The 23859-nt window shown below is 56.4% G+C and overlaps 2 protein-coding genes across 2 annotated transcripts in view; one reads left to right on the top strand and one right to left on the bottom strand.

Annotated features, from left to right (window-relative positions):
• Positions 1 to 530: 530 nt before the first annotated feature.
• The window catches only part of LOC119564868 (SH3 domain-containing protein C23A1.17-like), a 35098-nt gene continuing 11769 nt past the window's right edge, over positions 531 to 23859 (top strand). The window contains exon 1 of the mRNA XM_043534660.1: positions 531 to 629. The gene's annotated coding sequence lies outside the window, so the exon portion shown is untranslated. The remainder of the gene's footprint in view (positions 630 to 23859) is intronic.
• Positions 3967 to 13939, bottom strand: LOC119564870 (immunoglobulin superfamily member 1-like). Its single transcript, XM_043534674.1, has 10 exons — positions 13843 to 13939; positions 13726 to 13808; positions 13222 to 13257; positions 10981 to 11265; positions 8158 to 8448; positions 6701 to 6826; positions 6165 to 6192; positions 5854 to 5903; positions 5278 to 5315; positions 3967 to 4598 (listed from the first exon to the last, which is right to left on the bottom strand). Exons 2-10 carry the CDS (start codon positions 13751 to 13753, stop codon positions 4581 to 4583), a joined length of 900 nt encoding a protein of 299 aa, XP_043390609.1. The 5' UTR covers positions 13754 to 13808; positions 13843 to 13939; the 3' UTR covers positions 3967 to 4580.

The following is a 23859-nucleotide window of genomic DNA, read 5'->3' as shown; positions in this document are numbered from 1 at the left end:
AATGCCATGCCCGGCCGCCTGGGCTTGTTTCCTACCTTTGTCTACCCTTGCCCCAGTAAAGACTGTGGTACGGATGGACCAATCTAGGTGCCAAGGGGGTACCCTGGGTTACCCGAGGATGGGGAATAAACTGGAGGGGATGGTCCTGCCCCCCGCTCCATAAGGGACAATAGACTGTTGAGGTGCCCTGCAGTAGGGACCAGGGCGGGGGGCTCACTGGGGGGCCCTACATCTAGGCGGGCTAGCAGAGAGGTAACATGACTTGCCCAAAACACTGGCGGAGAATAGAACCCAGGAGTCCTGGCTCCCAGCCCCACCACCACCACCTCCAAAACCACTGGACCCCACTCCCCTCCCAGAGCTGGGGATATAATCCAGGCGTCCTCACTCCCAGCCCCCTCTGCCCGAACCACTAGCCCCCACTCCCCTCCTAGAGCCGGGGACGGAGTCCTGGCTCCCCGCCCTTACTGCGCAGTTTTGTGACAGCGTCCAAAGGGTTAAGAGGAGCCCAGCCTCAGCCGGAAGCGGGGGGGGGCGAGGAACTTTGGCTACAAAGGTCCCCACGGGCGAGCTCAGCTGCGCCCTGTCCGCTTCCCTCCCGGAGGGCTTCCAGCCGGAGGCTATAGCAGGTGAGACCGGGCGAGAGCCAGGACGCCTGGGTTCTCTCCCCGGCTCCGGGAGGGGAGTGGGGGCCAGTGGTTAGAGTGCGGGGTGGGGGCTGGGTGCCAGGACTCCTGAGTTCTCTCCCCGGCTCTGGGAGGGGAGAGGGGGATAGTGGTTAGAACAGGGGGGCAGGGCTGGGAGCCAGGACTCCTGGGTTCTTTTCCCGGCTCTGGGAGGGGAGGGCAGGGACCCAGCAGGACTCTTGGGTCCCCTCCCTGGCTCTGGAAGGGGAGTGGGGGCTAGTGGTTAGAGCAGGGGGCCTGGGAGCCAGGATGCCTGGGTCCCGTTCCCCTGCTCTGGGAGGGGAGTGGGGCCTAGTGTCTTTCGGGAGGGGGGCTGCCCCTGCCCCGAGTTGCCCACTGCTGCCGAGAGCCTTAGTCCTGACCGGTGTCAGAGTAACAGCCGTGTTAGTCTGTATTTGCAAAAAGAAAAGGAGGACTTGTGGCACCTTGGAGACTAACCAATTTAGTCTCTAAGGTGCCACAAGTCCTCCTTTTCTTTTAGTCCTGACCTGCAGTCCCACCGTGGGCAGGGAATTTCTCTCCCACTCAGAGCAGGGGCCCATCTCCCCTGGTATCCCGGCTGTGCCCAGGCCCACCCATCTGCTATGAGAGAGTCCCCCGGGTGGCCAGTGAAGGGTAAAGTCCTCCCATCTGGTGCCCTTTGAGCCCCCCAACAGCTGTTTCTCCTTCCAGCTGTTGCCGAGGGGTGGCTGGATCCCGGCTCGCAGCTGACCCTCAATGGGGCTGTGCTGGGGCTGCTGTTGAGCCACCCTGGGGGCATCCCCCTGCGGGATTTCGGGAGGCTCTTCCACCAGCACCATGGCCGGTGCCGGATCTGCCCCGGCACGGCTACCGCTCGCTGCGCCACCTGCTGGGTGACATGAAGGAGCTGGTGGTCCTGGACGAGGAGGGCAAGGAACCGTGGGTCAGGTGCCGGCACGCAGCCTGTGACCTGCTGCCAGAGGCCAAGACCCCCAAGAGACGCCGCCATCACCCCCGGATCCAGAAGGAGGCGCCACCCGAACGGCAGCACCCAGAGGCTCCTAAAGCAGGTGTGGTCATGGGTTGTGGGCGGGCTGCCCCCTACTGGGAGGAATGGGAATTGCATGTGGTGGCTGTGTGTCACCTTGCCCTTCCCTTGGTTGGGGGTAGCACTGCAGGTGCTGTCTACACTACTAGGTGCATCAGTGATTTTCAGGATAGATATGTGTCAGGACTCTTGGGTCCTCTCCCTGGCTGAGGGAGGGGAGTGGGGGTCTAGTGATGAGAACAAGGCTCTGGTCCCGGTTCTGCCATCTACCTTGGGCAAATTCTCTCCCTCTCCCCCTCGAAAATGGCAGAATAACTTTTGCCTACAGATTGTGAAGCTTAACCGCAGCTCTGGCTTTGATGCCCTCTGGCTGGAGGGCACAGTCCAGCCCTGAGAATGCCGCTGTCTCTGGGGTGGAGCATGTCAACTTGCTGTAACAAGGCAAACCGTGTGGTCCTGCCTCTGCTTTGGGGCAGGTGAAATCAATGATGGGGCGCCTGGGGGTACCCTGAATGACCGACGGGCATCGTTTAAAAAGGCCTGGTACAGAGCTGGCTGCAAAGGGGACGCAGGAAACCCCCCTCAAGGCAGAGATTCCCAGTGAATGCGGGTGCCAGGTCCCAGGGAGCGACACTGTGCCTGGGGAATTGAGGCTTGTGGGAAATTGAACGCTGCCCCCACCCAAGTTGGGAGTGAACTTGGATCCCTCTCCCACCCTCGCCCCCCGATTCTTTGCACAAGTCTCGAGTGATGAAGCTGAAAGACCCAGGCCTGTGCTATGGGGCCAAGTGCCCCTAGAGGGAGCCTCGGCTCGGTGCAAAATGTGCCCTGGCTTACAACAACTCCATTGCAAAGCGGTCCGGCTCAGTGCTACTGGAACCCCTTAGAGGGGCTCGTGCGTCCTAACGGGGATGGCAGCATCTCACCGGGCATCTCTTCTCTCCTCTCCCTCCAGCTCCCAGGCCTTGGAACTCCTGCCACCACCTGGCTGCACCCCCGGACCATCCGCCGGCCGGATCTGCCCCCGGGCACCAAGCCAGCACCTGGCTGCCCCAACCTGTGTCGCTGAGCCACTTCCCCAGCTCCCGCCTTCCTGTGGCCGCCCCCCGGCAGCCGCCCCTGTTAATCTTCACCAACCAGTCACTGGGTCTGGCAGCGTACCAGAGGGCAGCCATGAATAGCCCCACACAGGCCCCCAGCCGGCTGCCCCGCCCCACCCACCCCCCCAGCCAGCCCCCAGCTGGACCCTCCCATGGCCGAACGGGCTGAGCTGGAGCAGAATGTGGCGCGGGTCCTGCGGGGCCACCCTGGGGGCATTTCCCTCTTCTGCTTCCGCCAGGCCTACGGTGAAGCCTACAGCCACCCCTTCCCCCTGGACAGCACGGCCTCGGTGAAGGAGCAGCTGGCGGCCATGCCGGGGGTTGTCAGGGTGGAGGGCTGGGGGGTGCAGACGATGCTCTTCCCAGTCTGCCCCCAGGAGCTCCCCAGCGAGGAGACTGGTACGTGCTGGGAGTCGGGCAGGGTGGGGGGAGAAGGACCATCCCAGGGATCAAACCTGGGGAGCGAGGGCCTCTGCAGCTTCAGCTATGAGTCCGGGGAGGAGTCCTCGCCTGTGGGTCAGGCTGGGCTTGAGCGGGATGGAGCTAAGCAGGGCCAGGGGGCCTGGGCTGTGGGGAGCCGGGGGCTCAGCAGGGGGCGCTAGGCTGAAAGGAGTGGGGCGGGGGGCTCAGCAGGGGGTGCTGTAGGGCAGGGGGCTCAGCAGGGGGCGCTGTGTGGCAGGGAGTGGGGTGGGAGGGTCAGCAGAGTTGGAAGGGACCTCAGGAGGTCATCTAGTCCAACCCCTGCTCAAAGCAGGAACAATCCCCAACTAAATCATCCCAGCCAGGGCTTGGTCAAGCCTGACCTTATCAATCAATATTCATGGTGGAAAAGGAGTTTCTATTTTCCTTATTCTGCATCTATCTATCTGTGGGCTTGGGCTTCTCATTTCCCCAAGATAATAAAAAGACTGCCCACCTGAGTGCTAAGATATGGGTTGATGAATCCAGACCTTGTAGTACACACCTAGAGTGCAACATTGCACATGGCTGTGTCACACTTCCATTGAAAGTTACCTTAATTGCAGCCTAAGTAATCTGAGACCATCTATTTGTATAATTTGAAAATATAGTTTTCCTTCTTTTATTCTAAAATTTTATTTTAAAAATTGTCTTAAGTCAACTTAAAATCTCTAAAATAACTGGCTGACTATGCCTTTTTTATCGCTTAGCAAATTCTGGAGTTCTGTACAGCATCACAGACCCTTCTGCAGCTTCGCCCCGAGTCAGGGTGTGAACCCCGGCATCCTGCCCAACGGACGACCTTCCCCAGAGGAGCTGCAACCCGGCGCCAGGCGAGGGGTCTCTGTATAACCAGCACCCCACCCCAGATGCGGCTGCATCCCTGCGTTGGACGAGGGGTCCCTGTATAACCAGCCCACGCACCCCACCCCATCTCGCCCAGGTGTTACACACATTCACAGCAGGGGCCTGGGGGGCTGGTTTGTGGTTCTGTGTTTATTACAAAGCTGGAGATTAACAGGATGCAAAATAACATAGACAGCCTCAGCACATCCTCTCCCCCTCCCGGTGCGAAGCCCCCCACACTGGCCCTACATGTGGGTCTGGATGGGGCGGGGGGCCAGCAGCTCGATGGGACGGGGCAGCAGTGTGGGGAGGGCAGCATCTCCCCTAAAGCTTCTTAGAAGCAGAGTTCTCTGGGACTGGCGCTGCAGGGGGGGTGAGTCTGTCACCCCCTGGGGCCAGGTGCCCCATGGCTGCAGGGGCTCTCACTGCGGGGCCCCCCGGGGCATGTTGATCGCGGTGTACATGCTGGGCTGGGCAGACTCAGGGGCAGTTTTCCCCCTGTGAAAGTAGAATGAATTATATTGAAATTCTAATTCATTAAAGAAACGCTACTTGAAGGGTTTGTTGAAATATAGTTGTCAGGAAGAGAAACATTAAGGAGTGTGAGACAATGGGTCCTCAAACTAATTAACTACTGAGCTAGGAGATTGGTAAATGTTCGTATGCAAATAAGATATGTATGTATATTTGTCAGTTTCTGCTTCCTTTTGTCCCTTATGTTAAATTGGCTTTGGCTTAGCTGTATAAATAAGTTAGCCCCTCTCTGAGGCTCAAGGTCACACCTGGGTGCATTAGCAAAGCGCTTTGCTAATAAACAGAGTGGTCTGACAAATTATGTGAGTCCTGAATCTGACTTTGACACCCCGCTTGGCCTGCAGCACCTGGACGTCCAGCTCAGCGTAGGTGAGTCCCTGGACACTGGGGTCGGGCTCCTGGGGCAGGGAGGGGAGAGAGTCACTGGGGTGTGTGTGTGTGTACCCTGTGCTCTTTGTGTGTTGGTAGATTCACACAAACACACACAAGCCCACCACTCTCCTACCAGCCTGACCCCCACCCCAAGCCACTGAGTGTGCCAGGAAAGGTGTATTTGTGGGGGGAGGGCTGTGAGGGGGCTGCTGGGGCCCATGTGGGGCAAGGTTGGGGGGTCAGGCCCCATGGGGGAACAGGGGACACTTACCAGGGTCTGTGGCTCTTTTCCCTCGTCGACAGAGGTGTCTGCGGAACAGAGACACTCGCTGAGCTGCACCCCCGGCTGGCCCACAGCAGGACCCCACACCCAGCTCCGACTCCCCACATCCATCACGGGGGGGGGGGGGGGGGGGTCAGAGACCGGCATAGCCACCCCCTCCCCGCCCCACACCATGGGCCAGGGTCATTAGCCCCGAGTTACAGAGAGGAAAACTGAGTCACAAAGATGTCGAGGGGGTTACAGCGGGGGCGGGGGGCTGGGAGTCAGAAGGCCTGGGTTCTCGCCCTGGCTCAGGAGGAGAGTGGGGTCTAGTTAGTGGTTAGAGCAGGGGGCTGGGAGCCAGGAGTGGACGGGGAACTAGAGCGGGAAGGGAGGGTGGCCCCAGGGAGCTCCTGGGAGTCCAACACTCTCAGCTGACACCAGCTACCTCTGGGACCCCCTCCTTAGTCCCGCCCAGCAGCAGCTGTAAATCAGACCCTGCCCCATATGGGTGGAGCCCCCACAAGCCCCGTCCCTCCCTGGGGTCCTGCCCCACCCTGGTACCCCCTTGGGTGTGTTACTCACAGACGGGGTCTTGCTGAGCCGATGCCTTTAATGCCCCCATAGGGCAGGTGCTAAAAGAGAAAATCCCCTTGTAAATGTCATATCCCCCCACCGCGGAGAGATTCCCCAACACATCCAGAGAGCCCCCCATCCTGCCTCGCACTGAACCCAGTTCCCTAGAACCCAGGACTCCGGGTCACCCCCCAACACACACACCCACACCTCCCTGCTGTAACCACTAGACCCCCACTCCCCTCCCAGACGAAGGAGAGAACCCAGGAGCCCTGTGACCCCGGCAGGTCGATTGGGAGGGGGAGGAGCCGGGTTCCTACCTGCTGGGTCTCGGTGCAGCTCCTTTTCCTGCAGAGGGACACAAACCAGAATCCCCCGTGAGCAGATCGGGGTCCCCCGGTCCCAGCACAGGGCAGCAGGGGTGGGGGCAGCACAACACTGTAGCATGCGCCAGGGGCAGGGCAGATTAACTCGGGGCGGCTTTTCCTGTCCCTAATCCTCCCTCCTTAGTGACTCGCTATAACAAACCTGATCCACAGGTCGGCTCCCCTGGCACCCCATGTACCAGAGAGGCACGGTGTCAGTGGCTCTTTATAAAGGGACCCCTCGCCCGGCACTGAGATGCAGCCACCTCTGGGGTGGGGCAAGGGGACTAGTTATATGGAGACCCCTCAGCCTGTGCTGAGATGCGGCCCCTTTGGGGTGGGACAGATGGGTGTGTACAGGAATAACCCATGCAGTTGAGCCCCCACCCCGCTCCTTGCTTTCCCGACACCGTCCCCCATCCAAGCCGTAACGCCATCCCGCCCCACTTAGCGGCAGGTTTAACCCTTTCCTCGCTGGGTGGGGCACTTACTGGCTCGGGTTTTTCGGAAGCAGAGGAAGGCCACCAGGAGGAGGAGGAGGAGGCCAGCGGCTGCCGCACTCGCCCCGGCGATGATGTGGCTGGTCAGACACGGAGGTGCCAGAGGTCCCGATTCGCCTGGGAAACAGCAGCAGGCCGTGAGTGCCGGGAGGGGCTGGTCTGTTCCCCCTCCAGCCCCTCCCACCCCAGGCAGCACCCAAGGGGCTGGGACACCACAGGGCACAGCCAGGAGAAAATTCTATGGGGAGGATGTTGGGGGGGGGGGGGGGCCAGGGTATCAAGTGGGGTCAGATCAAGCAAGATTTGGGGGATTTGTAGTGCTAGGGGGCACTGGGCTGCAGTGGGCGGGGGGCTCAGTAGGGGGCGTTCACCCCATCGGTCAGAGCTGGCCCCATTGCCCCAGCACGGCACTGGGGGAGCTGTCTGATCCAGCCTGGCCGTCATTTCTAAGGCATTTCACCCCCTTCCTCATGGCCACACTGACTCAGGCCAATGGGCCCATCTAGCCTGGTATCCCGCCTCCCATGCTGGCTGCCCCTGGCAGCCTCACAGGGACCTCCAGGGCACCACCCCCATGGCCACTGATGGGCCCAGCTGCCCCAGAGGGGGCCTCCGACTGCCCTGTTAGCGGGGCGGGTTCGTGTCTGAGCAGGAGGCTTCGCTCCCCGCCCAAATCCGTCGGCGGGGGGGGAGTCACTGCTCCTGAGAACAGCCTCCATCCCTCCCCCTGGGCAACCACTGGGGGAAGCTGCCCCATAATCTGTGACCCAAGAGATTCTCCCCTGATCCCACGCTGGACTCTCACTCCCCGCTGCACCCCTGGGCCGGGGTGGGGGGACAGAGTTCTCAGGGCTTGGGACGCAGTTGGGGGGGCAGAAAGTAGCAAATGGGTTGCGGGGCTGCAGTGGGGGGACGGAATGGGGCGGGACCGGGGAAGGGGCAGAAATGGGTGGGGCTGTGGGCGGGGCTGCAGACCGAGGAGGCGGGACAGGAGAGGGAGGGCAGGTGAAAAGGTGGGTAGAGACTCCCCCTTGCTCTGGCCCAGGGCCCCAGGAAACCTTAATCCAACTCTGCCCATGACTCAGCATCGATCGTTGCTGTCAGTCCCAGGGAGGGGGGTTTGTGGCTGGGGACGGAGCTGGCTGGGCAGCCCCTGGGCCCTGATTCCTCTGTGCAACCCCAGTGCGGGGGCAGCCGGGGGAGCATCCCCTGGGAAAGGCCCCTGCTCTGCAGCTCCCCCTGGGGGCAGGGATCCCCCCTCCCTCAGCTGTGAACCTCCAGGAGCTGCTGCTCCCCCCAGCCTGGGGAACCCCCCAGTGACACTGTCCCCGCTCCCTGTCCACGGGAGTCCTAGGGCTCTGGGCAGAGCCTGGCTCTGAGCATCCCATCAGGATGCCGACCTTCTGAGGGTCCGGCTGGGAGCGGGGACGTGGAGCCGGGCCCCTCACCTGCTACCACCAGCTCCACGGGGTGGCTGGGCTGCGAGGAGTTGAAGGGCTCTGATGGGGGCCGGTAGCTGCAGCTGTAGTTCCCTCCATCCTGCCGGCCCACGGTGGGGATGTGGAACTCGGCCCCGTCCCCAGCAGGGTCCATGTGTCGCGGCGGGTTCAGGTCTCCAGCCTTGTGCAGGAAGAACCTCACATCCTGGCGCTGCCCCTGACACCGGATGGTGACGTCTGCCCCTGGGGCGGTGACCCCAGTGGGGCTCAGAGAGATGGAGGGTCTGGGTAAGCTGGGATCTGCGCACAGGAGACAGGCTGTGAGAGCCAGACCCGGGCACCCACCCAGCCCCGGCCTCCAGCTGCAGAAGAGAAGAGTGAGGGGGGATTTGATAGCAGCCTTCAACTCCCTGAAGGGGGACTCCAAAGAGGATGGAGCTGGGCTGTTCTCAGTGGGGGCAGATGACAGAACAAGGAGCGATGGTCTCAGGTTGCAGTGGGGGAGGTCTCGTTTGGATATTAGGAAACACTATTGTGACGGTGCCCCCATAAGGCTTTATGAAAATATACTTCTCAATGTATATATGACATAACTAGAATGTGTTTTATGCTACATATGCCACCTAACATATCTCTGTCAAGGTTATGACCTACTGAATCTATTCATCCTATTTGTATGCATGTGTCCTTATCGTATTCGAAGTTATGAGTATTGGCTGCGTACTTGTTTGAATCTGAGTAGGTTTCAGTGAAGCAGTTGGTCAGCTTCCTGAGAAAGGACTGTTCTCAGTAAGTGCCTAATCAAGAAGCCCTGAAGCCAACAATGAACTTGGAGACGCCAGTCCACATCTGGGCTTTCCCAGGAATGTGGCGTGGCTGGTAAGGAACTCAGTCATGCGTGGACATGTGACTTGCCCAGGTGACTCCAAAACTCCATTTTGTAGCTGGACTTTGCATAGGAGAGAGGAGGGGATCTCCACCCACAAGAGAGAGTCTATTTAAACCTCTGGAAGACCCCTCCATTTTATCTTCAGCTGGCTAAAGAGAGAGCCTCTCCACCCCCAAAGATACCTGAAAGAAACTGGAACAAAGGACAGTAACTACAGGGGATGTGAGTGATAGCTGGACCCAGACTAGAAGGGAATTTGTCTGTAAAAGGAAGCTTACTGGAACTGGTGAGGTTTTTATCTGTATTCAGTTTGATTAGACATAGACATGCGTGTTTTGTTTTATTTTGCTTGGTAATTCACTTTCTTCTGTCTGTTACTACTTGGAACCACTTAAATCCTACTTTCTCTATTTAATAAAATCACTTTTTACTTATTAATTAACCCAGAGTATGTATTAATACCTGGGGAGCGGGGGGGCAAACAGCTGTGCATATCTCTCGATCAGTGTTATAGAGGGCGAACAATTTATGAGTTTACCCTGTATAAGCTTTATACAGAGTAAAACAAACTTATTTGGGGTTTAGACCTGATTGGGAGTTGGTGTTAAAGACAGGAACACTTCGGTAAGCTGCTCTCAGTTAAGCTTGTAGCTTGTGGGACGTGGTTCAGACCTGGGTCTGTGTTTCTGGCCGGCAAGCACGTCTGGCGCAGCCAGGCAGGATTCTGGAGTCCCAAGCTGGCAAGGAGGGCAGGGGCAGAAGTAGTCTTGGCAGATCAGTTGGGAGCCCCAAGGGGGTTTCTGTGATCCAACCCGTAACAACTATTTCACTAGGAGGGTGGTGGTGCACTGGAATGGGTTCCCTACGGAGGTGGTGGAATCTCCATCCTTAGAGGTTTTTAAGGCCCGGCTTGACAAAGCCCTGGCTGCAGTGATTTAGTTGGCGTTGGTCCTGCTTTGAGCAGGGGGTTGGACAAGATGACCTCCTGAGGTCTCTTCGAACCCTAATCTTCGATGATTCCCCGTCTGGCTCTGGCATGGGCAGATCCAGGGGCCCCCTGGCAGAGATTCTCTCCCACATCCCAGAGTCCCCCTGACCCAGAATCCCAGCCCTGTGACCTGGGCTCCCAGTCCCACACACATGGAGCCATGGCTGCCTAATTCTTGGGGTCCTCATAGGCCGTGTGTGGCCCCTGCCTTATTCACTGCATCCTCCCCCCCTCCCCCGAGCACAGGGCGACTCAGAGGCTGCTCTCCGGAGCCTGGCACTATAGGGCCTGAGCCCCACACAGGAAGGAAGTCAGCCCCCTGGGAGGCAGCGAGGTATCTTTATCCCCATTCTGCAGGGGGAACCTGAGTCACAGTCAGATTCACTTTCCTTCGTGAGCTCCCAGGGGCAGGGATGGTCTCTTCACTCTGTGTTTATGCAGTGCTGGGCACAAAGGGGCCCTGACCATGGCAGGGGCCCTACATGCTCCCCCAACACAAGGGATCCAGTGCTATTGAGGCCAGTGTTTGCAGAGGTCTCCACTAACTGTGGGCATCTCTGTTTGTGGGCGGTCGGTCTGAGATCCCCCAAGATTGAGGCCCCCCCCACAAAGAAGGACACTTTTGAAAACCGCGATGTGCTCCCATCACACAGAGTCTGTGGCCGCGCCAGGAGAACAGGGGAGGGGATCACGGGATTAAATAGCGACTCATGGTTCCTATGCACAAGGGGCAGCGTAAAAATCACTTCCCTGCCCCAAGTCCCCAGGGGCTGTGCTCCCCCCTGGCTGAGAAACCCCCCAGTGACTCCATCCCCGCTCCCCGGCTGGGCATCCCCACCGCGGGGTCAGGGCTCAGGGCAGAGCCTGGCTCTGAGCATCCCATTAGCACCGAGCCCCGGTGAGGGTCGGACTGGGGGTGGGGCTGGGAATGGGGACGCTGAGCCGGGCCCCTCACCTCTCACCACCAGATCCACGGGGTCGCTGGGGGGCGATGCGGCGGCTGACCCCGATCTGCTGTGATAGGAGCAGCTGTAGCTCCCCCGGTCCTCCCAGCGCACGTTGCTGATGGGAAACACAGCCTCAAACCCCTTCGAAGCCACAGGTGGGAAATGGCGTCCCTCTTTATTCAGCACGAACCGCATGCCCCAGTGCCGCCCCTGACACCAGACGGCCACGGCTCCCCCCAGGGAGACCCCTCCGCTGGGGCTCAGGGAGATATTGGGTTTGGGGTAGCTGGGCTCTGCAGGGAGAAGCAGACAGGCCGTGAGGCGCAGGCCCCGTCACCCAGTCCTGGGGCCCGTCCTCACCACACAGCCTCTGTGGGGGGTCAGACCCGGTGGCCCTGGGGATGGGCTCCTGGATGCATTTCCACAGGGGCCCAGAGTTTCCTCTGAGTCCTGGGCTAACAGCATGAGACACGGAGCAACCCCAGCCCCTGGGGGCCCAAAGCTCTGCTCCCAAGTGGGTGACAGACCAGTCTAGTCTCTAGGGGTCCATTCATGCTCTGGCTTCACTGCTGGGAGGGGGCTGGGAGCCAGGACTCCTGGGTTCTGTCCCTGGCTCTGGGAGGGGAGTGGGGTCGAGGCGGGAGAGCAGGAGGATGTGGGCCAGGACTCCTGGGTTCTGTGCACATGTAACAGGACTGTTGTCCCCTTACTGACATTCACTCGGGGTGTTTTGGTTGCTCGCTCCCAGCACCAAGGGGAAGGGTCGATGGGAATCCAGAACCCTGAGACCGACAGTCCCCAGGAACAATGGGGAGAGGCCAACACTCCAGGTGAGCCTGATTGCCAGGGCCAGCGGGCTAGTCAGGAATCCAGGGGGTCCCGTCCTCTGGGTGAGCTGGAATTCCCTGGGGCAGACAGAGGGGGGCCAAGCTAAGGAGAAAGCAGGGGCCCGAGCTGAGCTGGGAGCACCCAGAGCCGGACCAGCCAGAGGGGCCAGAACAGCAGCCCGGGGAGGAGGTCCGTGCTGGGAGCAGAGTCAAAGCAGCAGCCCACAGAGCAGCCCTGTCCTGGGAGCGGAGCTGCAGCCACCGGAGCCCCAGACACGCTGGCTGTGACGTCCCCGGGCCACGGAGCGGGGTGACGGGTTTTCCTTTCACCTTCCCCATTTTTTTCCTTATTTTTCAAAATTGATTCTTGTGTAAGAAATTGTCTGTAATGATCAGTGGGTCAGGGAAGCATCCAGCGCAGAGAGAGCACCCGGGAGAGGGGACACCCTCGCCCCTTCCTGAAGTGACCACAACAAGGTTGGGGGTCGAGCCCCCCGGGAATCTGGGGCCCAGCCTTGCCGGGGTTACGAGGACTCTGCCACACGGGAGGGAGGAAGGGGAGCCCTCCAGGTCAGGCAGGCCGCTGGGTAAAGGGAGTGGGAGCGAGGACTCAGATCCTTTCGCTAGCCAATCCCACCGGGGCGGGTATAAGCCAGGAAAGTTCCCCACAATAGCGGGACCATTCCCCCGCTTACACACAGCACCACCCCTGACTTCTAGGGGACTGTGCAAGTCTCTACTATCCACTGAGGTTTATAACCTTCAGCTCCGCCCCTCACCCCCTAACTGATGTGTTACCTGGGAAAGGCCCCCCTGCTCTGCAGCTCCCGCTGGGGGCAGGGATCCCCCCTCCCTCAGCCCTCAATGTCCAGTGGCTGCTTCTTCCCCCGGCTGGGGAACCCCCCAGTGACTCTGTCCCCTCTGCTGGGCTCAGGGCAGAGCCTGGCTCTGAGCGTCCCATCAGTGCAGAGACCCACCTTTCCCCAGGCCTTGGGATCACGGGATGGGCGGCTGTGAATGCAGGGGAGGGAGGTGTTGGGGTGGGGGCTGATCTGCGGGGGTTCTCCCCCACGGCTGCACTGACCGTGAACGTTTCGGTTACCCCAAGGGGATCTAGAGCCCATGGATGGGCCCTGTTAGCGTTTGTATGAGCTGAAATAAATCCACATTCCCCCCGCCCCCCGTAATCTTCCCAGCCTTGTGGGGTAGGACACTGAACCAGTGGATGGTTCCCATCTGCTTTCTCAGATCCCGGGAGCCAAGGTCGGCTCCTCGTTACTCCCTGGTGGGGCGGGGCAGAGAAGAACTGGGACGGGTCTGAGCGCCCAGGGGGAGTTTGTGTTGAGTTTTGGGTAGGATTCAGGACTCAGATCCCCTCCCCCATCCTTGATGTTACTGTTCTCCCCCCAGACTGATACTCACCTCCCCACACCCCGCTGTGACCGGCCAGCCAGCAGCCTGGAGAGGAGACGGCTCGTTAGTGACCAGATCCCAGAGCAACTGGATCCCTCACCCTGGTCTCATTTCCACCTCACCCCACCCCGCCATGGGCACACACCCTGGTCTCAGATCCCTCCGCACATGGACACACGCCCTGGTCTCAGATCCGCCGTCCATGAGCACAGGCCCTGGTCTCAGATCCCCCCGCACATGGACACACGCCCTGGTCTCAGATCCACCCCTCCATGGGCACACGCCCTGGTCTCAGATCCGCCGTCCATGAGCACAGGCCCTGGTCTCAGATCCCCACTCCTTGGGCACACACCCTGGTCTCAGATCCCTCCGCACATGGACACACGCCCTGGTCTCAGATCCGCCGTCCATGAGCACAGGCCCTGGTCTCAGATCCCCACTCCTTGGGCACACGCCCTGGTCTCAGATCCACCCCCCACATGGACACACGGCCTGGCTGTCTCCGATACTTACCGAGGAAGAGGGTGAGAGCAGACGCCATGATGGGACAGTGAGGGTGTGAGGATGTGACGCAGCAGGGAGCGGGGAGTGTTGACCTGGGAATGACAGCAGGGAGCGGGGAGCGTTGACCTGGAAATGTGCCCTGGGGATGGGAGACCTGAGAGCCTGTAACCAGAGCCAGGAGGGTGAGGGGGAGATAAGACCTCTGCCCGGGAATGTGAAGACAGGCTGCAGAAGGGAACCTGCTGGGTGGGTTTAGTTTCAGTTTGGTGCTGGGTGGAGGAACGCAGGGAACCCCAGGGCTGGGGTCTGAGCTCCCTGCTCCCCCAGAAGGACTGGACAGAGGGGTCGTGGTTGTACCCACAAGCTCTGTTTTGGACTGTGTTCCTGTTGTCCAATAAACCTTCTGTTTTACTGGCTGGCTGAGAGTCTCAGTGAATCCCAGGAAGAGGGGTGCAGGGCCTGGACTCCCCCACACTCCGTGACAGGGGGGCCTCTCAGTGCTGCCACCAACACCCCAGTGCTGAGCTCCACTGAGCCTGTGGCCCGAGTGCGAGGAGAATGAGGAACTGCGCCGGGGGTTGCAGCCCCAGGAAGCCCGTGATGCGCTCGGCCCCTTTCTTCCCCATCAGGTGGTTTCTCTGCAATCTCCAGCCCAAATCTACCGCGGTCACAGCAAAGCCAGCTCCCTGCAACACCCAGCAAACCACATCCCCTCCTGCAGCTGCCTGGTCCCACGCCACCCCCCATCACAACCCAGCCCCACATGGGAGTTGCCCAGTCCGGGGACCAGCTGGGAACAGGGGAATCTCAGGAGGTGTCAAGAGGTGTCCAGGCTGCCCTGAGCTTTTCCAACAGACCCGTCTAGCCTCCCTGGAGCAGCAGCTCAGAGCAGAGGAGGGCTTCTACCGCACACACACAGTGCTGCCCACAAAGAAATCCTCTCCCGAGGAGCGGGACAGAGATTCCTTCCTGACCCAGCTGGGCCCACCCCAGCCCTGGAGCGTGAGGGTGGAGGGACCTGGCCAACCTCCTTCTCAGGTACCATCGCTGCACACGCCGTTCTTAGCTGAGTGATGTGGCACAGAGACACGACAGGGGGGTTTGAGGGGGGTGGGAGTTGTGGTTTCTGGTCCCTGTGAGCAGGGGAGGGAGGGATAAATGTAGATCCTGAGTTGATAAAGGAGCAGTGGATAAACCCAGGAAAGGGGAAGTCTGGCCAGAGCCGGCGCTCGCTTCCTGTTTCTGCTACTGCCAGTGAAATTCTGTGAAAACCTGATGCCCAGCACCTAGCCTGTTCTATACCCCGGCTCTGGAAGGGGAATGGGGTCTAGTGATTGGGGGGTGGGGGTGGCTGGGAGCCAGGACTCCTGGGTTCTCTCCTGGCTCTGGTTCGGGGGGTGGGGTCTAGTGCTAAGAGAAAAGGACGCAGATTTGAGCCAGCCCTCTAGAGGTGAAAGGCCCTGTGATGAAGTGGGACTGTTCTTAATGTTTCCTCTGAATACTGTACCGGTGCCTCAGTTTCCCCTATGCATTTCTTCAGTCTCTAGGTGGTGGGATAACGGGGTGTAATTGTTGCAGAGCAAAGGGCCAGTGTACATAAATGGCCGACACTCTGTCTCCTGGCAAGTGATGGCCTGGGCCCTTCCCCCCTGCAAGGTGAGAGATAAAAGGTTGGAGAACAAAGGAATCAGGTTCCCCCCCTGGCCCGGGAAAGGGACAAAACCCAGAGGAGGAGGAGCGGCTGGAGAGAGTTTCAGTTTGGGGCTGGCTGGGGACGTGGAGTGAAGGGCAGACATGGTTGTCTGGCTCACTGCCCCCCAAAATGGACCCGGCTGAGGGATCCGGTTCTCTGCACCTACAAGCTCTGTTTTAGACCATGTTTCTGTCATCTAATAAACCTCTGTTTTAATGGCTGGCTAAGGGTATGTCTACACTATGAAATTAGGTCAAATTTTTAGAAGTCGGTTTTTAGAAATCGTTTTTATATAGTCGAGTGTGTGTGTCCCCACACAAAATGCTCTAAGTGCATTAAATGCATTAACTGGGCGGATCGCTTCCACAGTACCGAGGCTCGCGTCGACTTCCGGAGCGTTGCACTGTGGGTAGCCATCCCACAGTTCCCGCAGTCTCCGCCGCCCACTGGAATTCTGGGTTGAGATCCCAGTGCCTGATGGGGCAAAAAACATTGTCGCGGGTGGTTCTGGGCACATGTCCTCAGGCCCCCCCTTCCCTCCCTCCCTCCGTGAAAGAAACGGCAGACAATCGTTTCGTGCCTTTTTTCCTGAGTTACCTGTGCAGACGCCATACCACGGCAAGCATGGAGCCCGCTCAGCTCACTCTCACCCTGCGTCTCCTGGGTGCTGGCAGACGCGGGACTGCATTGCTACACAACTGCAGCTCATTGCCTTGTGGCAGCAGACGGTGCATAGGCCTGATAACCATCGTCCTCATGTCCTAGGAGTTCTTGGCCGCCTCGGTAAGGTCAGTCAGGAGCTCCTGGGCAGACATGGCCGCAGGGACTGAAATAGGAGTGACTCGAACAGGTCATTCTCTTCAGTCCTGCCGGCAGCCCTATTGCACCGTCTTCTGCCGAGCAGCCAGGAGCTGAGGATGGCTAGCAGTCCTACTGCACCGTCTTCTGCCGGGCAGCCAGGAGATGTGGATGGCTAGCCGTCCTACTGCACCGTCTTCTGCCAGCCAAAGATGTAAAAGATAGATGGAGTGGATCAAAACAAGAAATAGACCAGATTTGTTTTATATTCTTTTGCTCCCCTCTCCCTCCGTGAAATCAACGGCCGACGATCGTTTCAGTGAGCTCTGTCAGGGGCACCTGGAAAAGTTTAATGGAGATTCAGTCCTGCCTGGACTAGCAGGGGGAGGGATAGCTCAGTGGGTTGAGCACTGGCCTGCTAAATCCAGGGTTTTGAGTTCAATCCTTGAGGGGGCCATTCTGTATGACAGCTGTTTTTGTTTTTCCTTGATGTAAAGCCACCCCCTTTGTTGATTTTAATTCCCTGTAAGCCAACCCTGTAAGCCATGTTGTCACTCGCCCCTCCCTCCGTCAGGGCAACGGCAGACAATCGTTCCACGTTCTTGCCGGCACCCAGTGCCGAGAGGCAAAACAACAGCAGGGTTTGGTTCGCTACCCGGTGTCCTTCACCCAATAATTACAACGGGGTGGAGAAGCAGAAAAGTTTATCTGAAGCTTCAAAAAGGTACAGGGAGAATAGAATCTCAAATCCTGTACACAGAGCAGGAAGTTACACAGGCTTTTATACATCCTTTCTTCAGCATACTTATCCAATAGCAAGCTGCCCTAAGTATCCATATAGCCAGCCAATCCAGTTCCCAGCTAGTTCCCTTGTTCTCTGTATCATTTGTTAAACCATACATAAAGCTGCTTTATTCAGCATTGTTCTTCCATATCTGCCCTGTGTGGTCTTGTTTCGTTTCAGGCAGTCTGACTCTGCAACATATTGTTGCAGATCCTCAGCATAGCTGCTGCGAGTGCCTCCAGGCGGGGGGGCCAAGGACACTTGGGCCTAGTGCGAGGGGGCTTCGTCGATACTCGTGGTCTTCCATCCCCTCGAGTTACCTAGTGGCCATGTCCCAGTGTCCCCAACAACTCCCTCCTTTGAGAACACTCAACAGCCTTGGCTCTGAGTTTTCTCACTTGGGCTACTTATTTCTTTACAATTGGACTTTGCATAAGCACTTTGTGATAGCCCTGAGGAGAATGACTTATTAACTTTTGCAAAAGGGCCCTGACACATGAGACTTCACAGCATAATACCATTAATACAAGCAATACAGGAAAGAGAAATTTCAATAACAGGCTAAATAAACACCAAGCCAAGACAACAAACCCCACCCTGAAAACAAGGTTTGCAACCAATCGCTCTCGGGGGCAGTATAGGCAACCTGTGCTCCGGCTCGGGCATGGGCCTCAGCCTGTATCACCTTTCTATAGATCTCATAACTGCTATCATTGACATATACACAACATTGGGGCCCGACGAGGGCACAAACCCCTCCTTGGGATGCCAAGAGACAGTCCAAACCCAGCCTGTTTTGGAGGGAAAACGTCCTGAGCTGCTGTACCTCTTTATTTAATGTTTTTACTGCTGACCCTAAATCTCTAAGCGAGTCCTCTAACTCTAAGGCAACTTTCTCAAGTACCATTTGCAGCTTTACAGTATAGCGGCCTGTGCATGCCATGGCTGGCCTGGTAAACAGTGGCGCTATTCCCAGTACAGAGCACCCTACAAGCTTCTCGGTTGTGAGGGGATTCTTCATATTGCCCTCCAATGCCGTAGTCAGTCGCCGCAGGGTCTTTTCTCATGACTCAACAGAGGTGTTTCGGGCATTTCTAATCTTTCCTTTGGGCAGTGTGGCAGTTATGGACAGATGAGGAACTCCATGAGCTATATAACAGCTACCGGTCCAGTTGGCTGGCAGCACCTTGTAAGCCTTTCAGCCACATACAAAATAGTGACCCTGTAGGGCCCAGTAAGGACTGTTTCTTAAGGGGATTCCTGGGATCTTTAAGGCTGCTTTGGCTGCTTTTCCAAACAGTTCATATGCCCCTAAGGGGGCATCTCATCCTCCTGATTGGGTACAAGTGGGGGCGTTTCTAATTGTGCCGTTCAAATTACACTCGCCATAGGGACCACTACAAACCCACCATTGGCTTGTTACATTGGAGATATTAACTGGACGACAAGTTATATTTCCAAACCTTTCTTTTGTGGTAAGATTATTTGTAAGAGTTTCCCTAAAAGGGGAGGAACCATTACACCCACACTGCTGGCCTCCCCTTTTGGTCTTTATCCAATACCCATCAGCCCACTGTGTAATAACACAGGAGCTTTTTCCCACAGGATGCCCATAGTGATCAGATTGGTTTCGGGTGAAACATAACACTCCCTCAGTGAGTACTGCAACTGAATACTCCTGGTCCTGATAGGTGGCCTGCTGTAAAGAGGTCTTGTTCCAGAACGGCGAGTCCGTTCTTTCTTGCTCTTTGGTGGCGGCTAATTCTGCTAGGGTCAGGGGCAGCATGTCAAGGGGCATTCCCGTTTTGGGGACAGGGGAGTTGGAGCACATACCCAGCAATCAGTCTGGTTTGTTAAAGTAGCAACATGGTGCGCAAGCAAAACAAAGGAGTTATGCTCCCGATATGCATGGTTTGGAAATACCAATACAGAGAATAACAATGTTACCCAATTAATTATCACCAGAGTCTTCCCAACCCAGGGTCTCCAGTACCTGGGTGGGCCCATTTTAGCATTAAGGTGCCCGCTATTTGTGTCTTTTAAACAGTAGCTTTAGCCCGAGATCGTCACTAGATGAGGAGTCAGCAGTTTGGACGGTCCACAGTTCTGCTGACGAGGGGGTGGGTGCTGCCTTCAGACGAGAGTGATGGATCCAGTCCTTGTGTCCCTCGATCTTTGCCGCTGTATGGGAGATCAGCAGGACGGTATAGGGTCCTTTCCACTTTTCCTGGAGAGGCTCGTCTTTCCAGGTACGAAGAAGCACAGAGTCACCGGGCTGTAAGGAGTGGACGGGAGAGTCCAAGGGGAGAGGCTGGGAATCCTTGGTGTACCTGTGAAGAGACAAGAGAACAGCAGACAGGGAACACATATACTGTGCCGTCACCTTCAGCCCCCAACTAAAACCCCTCCAACGCATTATTAAGGATCTACAACCTATTCTGAAGGATGACCCAACACTCTCACAAATCTTGGGAGACAGGCCAGTCCTTGCCTACAGACAGCCCCCCAACCTGAAGCAAATACTCACCAACAACCACATACCACACAACAGAACCACTAACCCAGGAACCTATCCTTGCAACAAAGCCCGTTGCCAACTGTGCCCACATATCTATTCAGGGGACACCATCACAGGGCCTAATAACATCAGCCACGCTATCAGAGGCTCGTTCACCTGCACATCTACCAATGTGATATATACCATCATGTGCCAGCAATGCCCCTCTGCCATGTACATTGGTCAAACTGGACAGTCTCTATGTAAAAGAATAAATGGACACAAATCAGATGTCAAGAATTATAACATTCAAAAACCAGTCGGATAACACTTCAATCTCTCTGGTCACGCAATCACAGACATGAAGTTCGCTATCTTACAACAAAAAAACTTCAAATCCAGACTCCAGCGAGAAACTGCTGAATTGGAATTCATTTGCAAATTGGATACTATTCATTTAGGCTTAAATAGAGACTGGGAGTGGCTAAGTCATTATGCAAGGTAGCCTATTTCCCCTTGTTTTTTCCTACCCCCCCCCCAGACATTCTGGTTAAACTTGGATTTATGCTGGAAATGGCCCACCTTGATTGTCATGCACAGTGTGGGGAGAGTGGTCAGTTTGGATGAGCTATTGCCAGCAGGAGAGTGAGTTTGTGTGTGTGTTTGGGGGTGGGGGGTGAGAAAACCTGGATTTGTGCTGGAAATGGCCCACCTTGATTATCATGCACATTGTAGGGAGAGTGGTCACTTTGGATGAGCTATTACCAGCAGGAGAGTGAGTTTGTGTGTGTGTGTGTTTTTTGGAAAAAAGGGGGTGGGGGGTGAGAAAACCTGTATTTGTGCTGGAAATGGCCCACCTTGATTTTCATGCACGTTGTAAGGAGCGTGGTCACTTTGGATAGGCTATTACCAGCAGGAGAGTGAGTTTGTGTGTGTGGTTTTTGGAGGGGGGTGAGGGGGTGAGAGAACCTGGATTTGTGCAGGAAATGGCCCACCTTGATTATCATACACATTGTGAAGAGAGTGGTCACTTTGGATGGGCTATTACCAGCAGGACAGTGAGTGTGTGGAGGGGGGGGGGGCGGAGGGTGAGAAAACCTGGATTTGTGCTGGAAATGGCCCAACTTGATGATCACTTTAGATAAGCTATTACCAGCAGGAGAGTGGGGTGGGAGGAGGTATTGTTTCATGGTCTCTGTGTATATAATGTCTTCTGCAGTTTCCACAGTATGCATCTGATGAAGTGAGCTGTAGCTCACGAAAGCTCATGCTCAAATAAATTGGTTAGTCTCTAAGGTGCCATAAGTACTCCTTTTCTTTGTGACAAAAAACCATTACCAGCTCCCATTCCCCTGACAGAACCGGGGTGCCATTCATAGGCCATGCCCTTCCAAACATAATTTCAAAGGCACTAAGCCCTAATCTACCCTTAGGGAGAAGGCGGATACGAAGTAGGACAAGGGGCAAAGCATCAGGCCATCGCAGTGAGGCTTCTTGGCACACTTTTGAGAGATGCCGTTGAAGGGTCTGATTGGTACGCTCCACTACACCACTGGCTTGCGGTCTCCAGGGCGTATGGAGTTTTCAGGGGATCTGTAAGGCATGTGAGACGCTTTGAATGATTTTTGACGTGAAATGTGTCCCGTTGTCAGATTCCACCCACGGGGGGAGTCCAAAGCGAGGAATGATCTCCTTAACAAACTTGAGGGCCACTGTTCTGGCAGTGCAATTACGGCATGGGAAGGCTTCTGGCCCTCAGTGGATCGGTTCAGCGATGACAAGGAGATATTTGAACCCTTGGGTCCCTGGAAACTCAGAAAAGTCGATTTGCCACACTTGTCTGGGACCCGGAGTGGGTTCTAGGGCAGCTGGTGGCCCAGGATGTCCCGGTCGGGGGTTATTCTTTTGGCAGACTAAGCAGTCCGCTTGTACCTGGGCAGCCAGGGGTCGGAGTCCAGAAGTGATAAAGTATTTTCCCATAAGCTGGATAAGTGCTTCCCTGCCAGCATGAGTGGTTTGATGTAGTTTCTGCAGCACCGGCCGGATCAGGCCCTTTGGTAAGAGGACTTTCCCTTCCGGGGAATGGAGCCATCCCTCCTTTTCCCGGAGACCAAGTTTGTCAGTTAGCTGTCTCTCCTCCCCAGAGTACTGAGGGGTTGGAAGCTCCCCTACTGATGGGATAAGGGCAGCATATGGGTGTTCTCAGTCTGAGGGGATGGCAGGGTGGCAGCATGCTTAGCCTCTCTATCTGCCCTAGCATTACCTCTGGCCACATCTTGATCTTCCCTTTGATGGGCTTTACAGTGTACCACCGCCACTTCCGAGGGAAGCTGTACGGCTTCTAGGAGCCGGAGGATCTGGGGCTCGTACTTGACTGGGGAGCCTTGGGCTGTCAGCATTCCCCTTTGCTTCCACAGGCCAGCATGAGCATGGAGCACCCCAAAAGCATACTTTGAATCGGTAAAAATGTTGACCCGCTTTCCTTTTGACAGTTCAAGTGCACGGGTCAGGGCTATTAGTTCGGCAAGCTGGGCAGAGGTCCCAGCAGGCAAACCTTCAGCTTCCACAGTGTCATGGAGGGTCACAACAGTATAACCCACCCTCCTTTGCCCATTTATTACAGTACTGCTACCGTCAGTGTACCACTCATAATCTGCATTTGGGAGGGGTACATCCTTTAAATGCGGACGGCTGGAGTACTGGGCCTCTATGATCTCTAAACAGTCGTGTTTCTGTTCCTCTGTTTCTGGCAAGAGGGTGGCTGGGTTAAGGGAGGGGCAAGGCTGTAAGGTGACTTCAGAGTTCTCTAACAGCTTAGCCTGATAGGAGCAATCCGGGCCTGGGTGAGCCAAAGCCCTCCCTTTGCATCCAATAAGGCTCGGACCATATGGGGAGTTTAGATTTGCATAACCCCTCCCAATGTTAGCTTCTCGGCTTCCTCAAGCACTAGGGCAGTAGCTGCATCCGCCCGTAAACATGCCGGCCAACCCTTTGCAACCTGATCCAGTTGCTTAGACAAATAAGCCACGGGACGCCTCCATGCTCCTAACAGCTGTGTGAGCACTCCTAGGGCCACCCCCTTTCGTTCATGTACATACAACTGAAACGGTTTAGAGAGATCTGGCAGGCCCAGAGCCGGGGCTTCCATCAACTTCCTTTTCAGGATTTTAAATGCCCTGTCAGCCTCTGGGGTCCAATAGAAGGGGTCATGATCTGCTCCTTTTACACAGTCGTACAGGGGTTTAGCCCACAGTCCAAACTCTGGGATCCAGATCCTGCAAAAGCCTGCCATACCCAGAAATGCCCTGAGCCGCTTACGATTACTTGGGGTAGGAACTTGACAGATAGCTTCCTTCTTTTTTTTTTTTCGCTTGAAAGCTGACGCTCCCCTTGCCTTAGCTGTAACCTGATCCCTCTCCACCTCAGACAACAGGGTTCTCAGGAGGATATTACAGTCGTCACAATCTGGCTTGTGCCTACTGAGGCACCCCTCAAAGACTGAAATAAACCGGCTTGGGTTCATGGAGAATTCCCCAGCCTGTGTTTTCAAAGCTGCTAAATTTATTGGATTGAATGGCACATGGGTGTAAACTTGCATAGTGGTAGCCTGACGTCCGTCTGCCCCTGGGCAAGCCACAAGAGTCTTGGTAAGCAAAGGATAGAGTCCCACTGAGGGGGCAATCTCTGTAACCCGAGGCATCCTACCCTTATAAGGAAATGGAATGAACATGTGTGCGCATTTGTTTCTGACTTTATGTACTCGACCAGATATTTTACAGCGCTGTAATCTGACTCCGACTGGTTCGGTAGCAGCTAATGTTAGTCCCCAGACCCCCACCCCCACTGTAATGGCAGAACCGGTGTCCCCTTCGGCCCCTACACCCACACCTTGTAAGTCCCCAATGGTTGGCCTATACCCCTTCATCACCGAAACTAAAGTCGCCCGGTCTGGATCGGACAGGTGTCCGGCCATGACTATGCAGGTTTATACTCATGTGCCCTTTAATCCTGTGGATTTGGCTGCTTTGAAAACACAGGCTGGGGAATTCTCCATGAACCCAAGCCGGTTTATTTCAGTCTTTGAGGGGTGCCTCAGTAGTCACAGCCTCACCTCAGTCCCTGGAAAAATCATGGAGCAGGTCCTCAAGGAATCAATTCTGAAGCATTTAGAGGAGAGGAAAGTGATCAGGAACAGTCAGCATGGATTCACCAAGGGTAGGTCATGCCTGACTAATCTAATTGCCTTCTATGACAAGATGACAGGCTCTGTGGATGAAGGGAAAGCAGTGGACGTGTTGTTCCTTGACTTTAGCAAAGCTTTTGACACAGTCTCCCACAGTATTCTTGCCAGCAAGTTAAAGAAGTATGGGC

The sequence above is a fragment of the Chelonia mydas genome, chromosome 23 (genome assembly GCF_015237465.2).
Source record: "Chelonia mydas isolate rCheMyd1 chromosome 23, rCheMyd1.pri.v2, whole genome shotgun sequence".
NCBI classification, from domain to species: domain Eukaryota; kingdom Metazoa; phylum Chordata; order Testudines; family Cheloniidae; genus Chelonia; species Chelonia mydas.
The sequence above is the reverse complement of the archived record's forward strand: the minus strand, read 5'-3'. Positions and strand labels throughout refer to the sequence as shown.